Raw genomic sequence first — 9,695 nt, 5'->3', positions numbered from 1 at the left:
GCCATCAGCAAACATAGAAGTATCCCATTTGGTTCCTACACACAAATCATTGATAAAATTGGGAATAGCTGGGGGCCCAAGCACTGATCCTTGCGGTACCCCACTAGTAACAGCCTGCCAACCTGAAAATGACCAGTTTATCACTACTCTGCTTTCTGTCCATGGACCAATCCTCAATCCATGCCAATATATTACCCCAATCCCATGTGCTCTAATTTTGCTTACTAACTTTTGTGTGGGGCCTTATCAAAAGCCTTCTGAGATTCCAAATATATCACTTCCACTGGCTCCCCTTATCTTTCCTGCTGGTCACATCCTCAAAAAGTTCCAACAGGTTTGTCAAACAAGATTTTCCTTTCGTAAATCCATGTTGGCTCTGTCCAATCCTACCATTATTTTCTAAGTGCCCAGTTATCAAATCCTTTATAATAGATTCTAGCATTTCTAGATTTTAGAAGTTTGAAACTCTCTTCCACAAATGGCAATTAATGCTGGGATTGATAGATTTTTGTCATCCAAAGTTACCTAAGAGATATGGGATTTAGTCATAGATGAGCCATGATCTCATTGAAAGGCAACAAAAAAATGCTCAAGGGGCTAAATAGTCTATTTGTGTTATAGGAACATAGATTGACCTTTGCCTTGACCAGACCGTCACCAAATTATTTCAGCATGAAGATATTTTCTGGTCTTCCATGAGGGACGTGGTACTGAAGAAAATAGAACAATTTTAAAGTCCAAAAACCTTTGCGTTTAATCAGCATGGCCAGTTGCACGAATAGGAAAAGGAAAGTTCGGCTATGATCTGGTACATCAAAAAATCCAAGCTCAAGTTATAGAAACAATTACAATTCATGAAAATGTGTTGGCAAAGTTTGCTATTGTTTTGGAATGCGTAAGTTGTGCATCATTTTGTCAGAATTTAAGCATAAGCTTTCAGGATGTTTTTCTATGAAGTCAATATCCCTTTAACATACTTTGCAGTTAAGGAACATGGGCACAAGATTTGTATGAAGGGCATTTTTAGTAAAGTGTGATATCTAATTGGCATTACTTAGCTATATTCAGGTAATTATCATATTAAAGTATCTTATGAGAGAAGACAAATCAAAATGCTATTGTTTTCCAGCTTTATTAAACTTTCACAATGTTAGTCTTTACAATAAATAAATAACGTAGTAGCATTTTACAAACTAAAATAAAGCTACCATAGACCTTATTCAACAGCAGACATACATTTTTTTCTGATGGTCACAGGAGAGTGGGGTTCCACAACAGTGATGTACTTTACTTCTGCTGAAGCAGTGCACAATGACCACTGAATGTGACACATTCTGTATGCAATGTGAAGTTCCCAGCCAAGTTCAGTTAAAAATGAAAGGCAGGTTAGCAGTGTGGAAGTAATGCGACTAACTGAACACGTGAATTTTGAAGAGGTGGCATATGGAAAATATTCAGGAAGAAAGTTGTAATATATCTATCTACATGACATAAAAGTTGAATGACCTCAGATACATTTTCAAACAAGCCATACCTATGCAATATGTACTTTGAGAGCATGATAGGTTTGGCCGTATGCAACATTACTGTGAATTCCTTATTTATTACAATGTAGATCATTACTTCAAGTGGAGAAAGCAATCACCTAAAATGTGTTTCTTTTAATGACTTGAAAACATAGACCAAAAGAACAATTATCAAGGAATTGCTGTACCATACAAAGACAATGGATCATATTTTGCTCTGGTTTTGAACTATAAGTACATCAGAATTTGAGCATGAATGCACTAATTGTGGAATACAAAACCCTGACAATGTGACAAGATACTGCCTTATATTTTTTGACACTGCTTGACAGCAAATTCAATGAGCAATAGAATGTGTACCACCAAGGTGTCTCTTCATGCAATGCAAGTCTGAATCAGCATATACTTAGTTTACAGTTTCAAATTTGTACAGGTTCCTCAGCATCTGCATACACAGAGTTTATAAATAAGTGCATGCAGCTTATACTGTATGCTTTCTGGTTTAGATGTTATTTTTGTATAGAAATAAAGTAATGATTTGCAGGAGAGAGAGCATTGTAATAATAATGATCTCTAAAGAAGATATTAGTACCAGTTAGGGTAGCAATACCACTTAGACTGATATCAGTCAGTTATTCTATTGCTAATAAATGCTAACGAGGTAGAATGGGTATTTCAAGCAAAGGCAGCAAGGGTTTCCTTAATAACTTGCTCTTCAAAATAACTGTTCATAAACATTAAGATGGAGTCAGAAACAAAGGCAGGTCAGACATTCAATCCTCGTGAAATAATAATAAATTAAGTAGTTGGTTTTAGTGTGATGTATTTTATACATAAGAATAATCTCAAGTTGGCAATTGATAGTGTAATCAAATGAATAGCACACATTCATAACAGACAATCTTAATTGAACAGAATGATTATTTAATTCTTCAATTGCATCTCAATTTGACATGGTCCCATTACAATAAGATAATTAACACCAGTCACTCAAGGTAATCCACTGCAAATTTACCACCAAGAACATGACCACATCATTTTGAAGTGCAATCTTGGTTCTTTCAAAATTCTCTCCCAAGGCTGACAGATAACTCTTACAAATGTATGCACTATGATAAGTCAATTAAAAAATCAGTTTCAAGATTAAATATTGCAAGAAGATGAACTGAACTCATTGAAAATATGATTTAAGGCTATAAGAGCAAATTTTGCATTGTCAAAAAGCTTCTTGCTCTCAAGAATAAACTGTTACTGGTTTTAAAAAAGCAGACATCCATCATAATAAAGGCAGACCTTTCTTCAGGAGCCCCTAATTAGCAGGTGCAGCAGTTATCTATCTTTTCTTCTTGTGCCTTTTATCTCATTCAGTAAAATGATGCTTGCTCTATCCTATTTGCAAATAGTGCTTTTCCTCTTATCATAGTTACCTAATCAATGAAACCTCTGCACTTGGGTAAAACATGGACTGAGTTACAACAAAATGCCAATGTATGGGGGAAAATATTTCTCTTAAACTTAAAAAACATTAAGACAGTTTGTTTTACTGATGTTTCATAACTAAGACTTTTCTGGCAATTTTTTCTGTACGCATCCCATTTTTTCTCAAAGTCTAAGCATGTTCTTGCTTTAGAGTTAGCATTCAATATCAGGTAAAATGTCATGCTAATTAACTATTTTTAAACATTCTTTACTCAAGAAGGCTACCTGCAATAATCAGGTTTCTCTGAAATCTCTGATTTGTGTGCAAATAATTAAATCAGTTAATAATCAGAGATTAAGAATCAAAGTGCCAAAGAAAATACAAAATAACTTTGTGACAATGCAGAGCGTGTGTATGCCAATTAGGAATGCTAAAGCCAAGCATGACAAGAAACTTTAAATGAAATTCCTTCCAATGATTCGCACATTTATCAAAATAAATGTTCAAGTGTTAATTAAAACACTTGAAACTTAAAACACAAAAGGTTTGCAAAACATTGCTTTGCGACTTTTAAATTGTCACCTAATTGAAAGCCTTTGAGTTAAAAGAGTACAAAAGTCATAAAGGGCTTTAGAAAGAATTTGAATTAATTCTGACAAAACGTATATTCAACATTGTTTACAAGGTGACTGGAAAGCTGCATTAAAATTAATTTGCAACCAGTTAACAAATTCATTTCACCGTTGTTGCTTAATCTTTCCATTTAACAGAAGGGGTTGTCAAAATGTAAGGTGTTCACAAGTGTTTAAATTATGTGCCATTTTGTGAAGCCCCCTCATAAAACAATTTCTGTCCAAGAAAAAATAGCGACTGCAGACCTCAATATTGTATCATTTTAGATTTTCAGGAAAGAAAATTCATAACTTTATTGAGTGCCTGGATATTTTTTTAAAAAATATTACTCCTTTCTCAAGGTGAAAACATATTAAATCTTATCCACATTAATCATACATTATGTTAGTGATACAAAGGGAAAAATTCATCAGATAAATGATTTTATAAATCCAGACAGATCCTGAACTTCTTAATGTGTTTTTATACTTTTTTATAAGTTAAAGTTTTATAAGTTTTTTTAAAGTTTTATATTTGAGCATGTGCATCTTGACTTTTCATGCTCCCTTGTTCCCGAGTAAACCATTAGGAACTTGTGAAAACGTGGGAGTGAGAAGACACAGAAAATGAGCAGTCCCAAACATTCATAATCTCAGCAAAAGATCAGGGCAGTAAGATATTACTGAACACATCTAAACAAGATAATCTGAATATCAATGTACAGTTTTAAGTTAATTATATGGATAAAAGGTTGAGTATCAACAATAATTGAATAACTTCAGTGAATGTTCAACTGTAATTGGGCTTCTTAAATTATAGAGCATGCACATAAAGTATAAAACCAGTTAAACAATTATACACAGATTTAAAAAGTCAGTATTTTAAGTGAGCAGCAAAATGTTTTATTAGCTATATGAATAAAATCTGCTTTCAAAAGATAGAAGACAGATCTCGATATAGTTGAATCCTAATTCACTAGCTTGCAAACATTTCAAAATCAGTGTGGAAATTGAACTGTTCCACTATGTACTGGAATGTCATGCTTGAAAAGCACATCAGAATCCAGTATACATCCTTCAAGGGTCAATATTATAGAAAGACTAAAGCGTAGCATGTGGAAATAATTTAATATTCTGACTGTACAGGACCTCTGGTACTTAGGATATATGGAAACAACCATGTACCTTTGCACCCAAAACCACCAAAGGCAAAAGTTACTGCATCCATTTCATAATTACATATAAAAATGTTTATAGACCTCAGTGCTAAATAACAGTTGAGCTAATTGTGCTAATAAATAGGGATGTAAACAAAGTCAAAAATCAGCCCTTCATAGCCAACATTTGAAGTTTTCTAGAAAATTTAGACTGCCACTGTAAAAAAAAATGGAGGCAAGGTTGATAAGCTTTTCTGTTTTTTTTCTGCTATGTATTTCATAGTTTAAAACAAAACAAAAAGGCTTAGAAGAATACTGCAGTCCTGCAAGAAATATCAAAGCCCAAGATAAAAACTGCACCCACTGAATTATCTATTCTAGAGAAAAAAAAGACTTTTGTGCTTGGGAAATGTCCAATATTAAATTTTTCTTTCATAAACAGAAGTCAGTTCCACAAGTTACTCGTGAGAATGCAAGAACATTCACCATTTTATCCAGACGGCATCTGGTTAATCAAACTTTTATTTCAAGCTTATAATTTAGGGGAAAATTGTACTTTTTGCAGGTTACTACTGTGACTTTAATATAAAAATATAGCAAAATCCTGTGATACCTAGAGGCACACAAGCTCTGCGGACACCTCACCCCCTTACTCAATGCCTGAAAATTTGAGTACAGTGTGCAACGGAAAAAACCATTTACACCACCAGAATATGCACATTCTCCAGTAATTTTGTATTTTGTGAGTCAGAATTTGTAGTTGTACTTCTAATATCATGGACTCGGCGTAATTTAAAATAGCCTCCTTAACCACAGATTCATTCATATCAGTAGGACAACAGTTCCATTTTTAGTTAACAGCAAGAATGGAAACTGTGTCCTGCATATTTTTGTATGAAATGATGGCTGGTAGGGAATGATTCATAGAACATGCACCCATAATGACCGAAAGCCATAGTGAGATGGTTCACACATCAATGCTTCACACTAAACAATTATTAACCAATGTTCCACTGGACACAATCGCACTTCTGCAATGAAGATGGAAGATGGAGAGGAAAGTAAAACGAATTGTAAACAGCTATATGACAAGTGACCTTATCGTAGCAAACAGATAGTGATGTCTCTAATTATGTAATTATGTAAGCAGCAATTTATAATTGCTACTTTCTGTATGAATTACTCAGTTGATGTTTGAAACCTTACTGGAAATGGCATAGGATATGCTTATACAACTGCTTGCATTATACAACTGCTTGCATTTCTAATAGTTCCTTTTCAAATTAGATACTGAAAGCTTCTTACAAAGGTCTCGCAGCCCAGTTATCCTACATCTACAGTATACAGGCAAGAGATGGTTTCCAAACTATTGCTAGATCAGCCAGATCAATGTCTCCATTCTGATTTGAATTAATGCACTGAGGGTCTAATAATCTCTTCTACAAGTTCAAAAAGGGATAAGTTAGGTGCACAGAAAACCAAAGCTGAAGATTAAGAAAAATATTTGAATGAAGAGTTGAACCCTTCAGAGATATAAAATAGCCTAGTCTATTGTCAAACTATTTGTCGTGGTCTCCTTCGAACACTGAATACAAACCATAAGTGGGATTTGAAATATGTGTTTTGATTGAAAATTGGATGGTCGAATTGAGCACTTTTATTTTCTTATAATCTGAACTTCAGCTTCAAATTGACTGAATTACATCAAAGCTGAAACTTAAGTACTCACCCCTAAGAATACTGACATATATATAAAATATTAGAAATAAACATATGCAAACCACAGGTGAAATATTAAACAAAAGGATTTGATGTTTTGTCATAATGTTAGTACAAGAGTTTAATCAGTAGTTCCATGTTTGGAGACAAACTATTGATACAATTGTGGTGTGCAGCTATAATACAGCTTTGAATTGTAAATGAAATTGATGCACTATTTAGTTTTCTAAGTATTGCATGCAAGGTGTAATATAACTAAATTAAATTTCTATCTTTACAATAAATTAATTTGGGCCAGTTGAATTGCTTTAAACAAACTGAAGCCAGTTCAAAATAGCATGAAATAGTAAATAAAATATTAGAGCTGATGCTATTCTACTGGGCCAAACTATATTTTGAACAGAAATTACACTGATGTAATATGAAAATGAATATTGCAATGTTTTATTATGACAAGCTTCACCAGTAAGATATACAGTACCTCTATGGAAAAGAGTCCATTGATGAAATTGTACTTAACACAAGGATCCATCAAATTGGATTAACAAAAGTATGAATTCTTACACCATGAAGCACGACTGTCTGAACATTTCCCCACCCTTCCCCACCCACCCACCTCCCCGACTGACAGTAATTGACAAAATATGAAAATACACACAATATATTCATTGCCTTTCCTAAACAGAGTTTAGGTACAAAACCTCTGGTTTTGTAAATTGTGTTTTGTAAACTAAACACAATTAATGCTAGTCATGCTTGTTCCTTCCAAGTATACCTTGCTCTGAGACTTTTAGTATACTCTTCATTCAAGCACAATTCTCTCCATTGAAGAAAACTATCATTAAGAGTAGAAAATCGGCATGCAATCACCACCACAAAACTGAATACTTGAAATAAAAGTGAAAACAGCAATTCAAGGTTTTGATTTGTTTCTGATAATCAACAGTTTCAAAATTACTTTACATTTTCATTCAATTCTCTTCATAAACGTTATAACTTACTCATTCAAAAAAGCTTTTAAACACATGCTTTTAATAAGGATTGTGGCAAACTCCTACAATACTAAGCTCTATTACTATTCCAGTTTTTTTTAAAAACCTGCAATTTCCAAAATCAGCAGTATTGCTCAATTGGGCTATAAAGGCAAGTGAACATTCAGTTTCCAGTATTATAAGTTTGGTGGAATTGTCCTTTAGAACACAAATGTTGAAATAAAGATGTGGACAGAGCTCCCAATGTGCAACTTACAAAAGCATAATCACGTTGCCCACGGACTAGGTTATGAATCTGTAAAATGAAAGTCTGCTGAAATATTTCTTGCCTGTTTTCTTGGATACAAGTTACCATCTACTTTACTGAAGACCCCAATGGTATAATAGAACTTTACTGAAAGGAGCATCACATCAAAGAAAAAAATCCAGTGCCAGCTAATTGCACACAAACTTTGCTTGTGCACAGTTAATGTATATTTACATACTTAATTAAGTTATTAAACCTTTATTATCAGTCAATTTCTTACAAAACAATATTTTAATACTTATAGAGGACCATCTGAACCTTCTGTTTTCTACTGTTGGTGATGGCGGTGGTGGGCACAGTTTGCAGTGATGGTTGAAGCATTCACAGGCTACTGGGGCGGTCATTCTTTACAATACTTCAGGAGCCTGCAAGCCAATTTTCTGTTCCTCCTCTAGTCATTCCGTATTCGGTTTCTTCAGTGAGAAGACGTAAATGTTAAAATGTTTGCTCAGCTGATTCACCTGTGTAAGATAGAATAAAAATACTGTACCCCAAAGTTTAAAAAAAGGTTAAAAACAAAAAACACGGCGGATGCTGGAAATCCAAAACAAAAACAAAAATACCTGGAGAAACCCAGCAGGTCTGGCAGCATCTGCAGAGAGGAGCACAGTTAACGTTTCGAGTCCGAATGACCCTTCAACAGAACTAAGTAAAAATAGAAGAGAGGTGAAATATAAGCTGGTTTGGGGGGGGGGGGACAGGTAGAGCTGGATAGAGGGCCAGTGATAGGTGGAGATAACCAAAATATATCACAGTCAAAAGGACAAAGAGGTGTTGAAGGTGGTGATATTATCTGAGGAATGTGCTAATTAAGGGTAGAAAGCAGGGCAAGCAAGGTACAGATAGCTCTAGTGGGGGGTGGGGTGGGGTGAAGGAATCAAAAAAAGGCTAAAAGGTAGAGATAAAACAATGGATGGAAATACTTTAAAAAATGATGGAAGTAGGTGGGAAAAATAAATCTATATAAATTATTGGGAAAAAAAAGGGGTAGGGAGGGGGAGAATCGGAAAGGGGGTGGGGATGGAGGACAGAGTTCATGATCTAAAATTGTTGAACTCAATATTCAGTCCGGAAGGCTGTAGAGTGCCTAGTCAGAAGATGAGGTGCTGTTCCTCCAGTTTGCGTTGAGCTTCACTGGAACAATGCAGCAAGCCAAGGACGGACATGTGGGCATGAGAGCAGGGTGGAGTGTTGAAATGGCAAGCGACTGGGAGGTCTGGGTAATGCTTGCGGACAGACCGAAGGTGTTCTGCAAAGCGGTCACCCAGTCTGCGTTTGGTCTCTCCGATGTAGAGGAAACCGCATTGGGAGCAACGAATGCAGTAGACTAAATTGAGGGAAATGCTGCTTCACTTGAAAGGAGTGTTTGGGCCCTTGGACGGTGAGGAGGGGGCAAGTAAAGGGGCAGGTGTTGCACCTTCTGCGGTTGCATGGGAAGGTGCCGTGGGAGGGGGTTGAGGTGTAGGGGGTGATGGGCAACCCCCTCCCACGGCACCTTCCTATGCAACCGCAGAAGGTGCAACACCTGTCCCTTTACTTCCCCTCTCCTCACCGTCCAAGGGCCCAAACACTCCTTTCAAGTGAAGCAGCATTTCACTTGCACTTCCCTCAATTTAGTCTACTGCATTCGTTGCTCCCAATGCGGTTTCCTCTACATTGGAGAGACCAAACGCAGACTGGGTGACCGCTTTGCAGAACACCTTCGGTCTGTCCGCAAGCATTACCCAGACCTCCCTGTCGCTTGCCATTTCAACACTCCACCCTGCTCTCATGCCCACATGTCCGGCCTTGGCTTGCTGCATTGTTCCAGTGAAGCTCAACGCAAACTGGAGGAACAGCACCTCATCTTCCGACTAGGCACTTTACAACCTTCCGGACTGAATATTGAGTTCAACAATTTTAGATCATGAACTCTCTCCTCCATCCCCACCCCCTTTCCGATTCCCCCCCTTTTTTTTCCCAA

General features: G+C 36.1%; 1 protein-coding gene across 1 annotated transcript in view; it reads right to left on the bottom strand.

The window, feature by feature from the left end:
• Positions 1–1,118: 1,118 nt before the first annotated feature.
• The window catches only part of selenoi (selenoprotein I), a 67,188-nt gene continuing 58,611 nt past the window's right edge, over positions 1,119–9,695 (bottom strand). The window contains exon 10 of the mRNA XM_078541504.1: positions 1,119–8,193. Coding sequence (XP_078397630.1) covers positions 8,128–8,193 — 66 coding nt within the window. The 3' untranslated portion in view covers positions 1,119–8,127. The remainder of the gene's footprint in view (positions 8,194–9,695) is intronic.

The sequence above is a fragment of the Cetorhinus maximus genome, chromosome 5, assembly GCF_964194155.1.
Source record: "Cetorhinus maximus chromosome 5, sCetMax3.hap1.1, whole genome shotgun sequence".
Taxonomy (NCBI): Eukaryota; Metazoa; Chordata; class Chondrichthyes; order Lamniformes; family Cetorhinidae; genus Cetorhinus; species Cetorhinus maximus.
The sequence above is the reverse complement of the archived record's forward strand: the minus strand, read 5'-3'. Positions and strand labels throughout refer to the sequence as shown.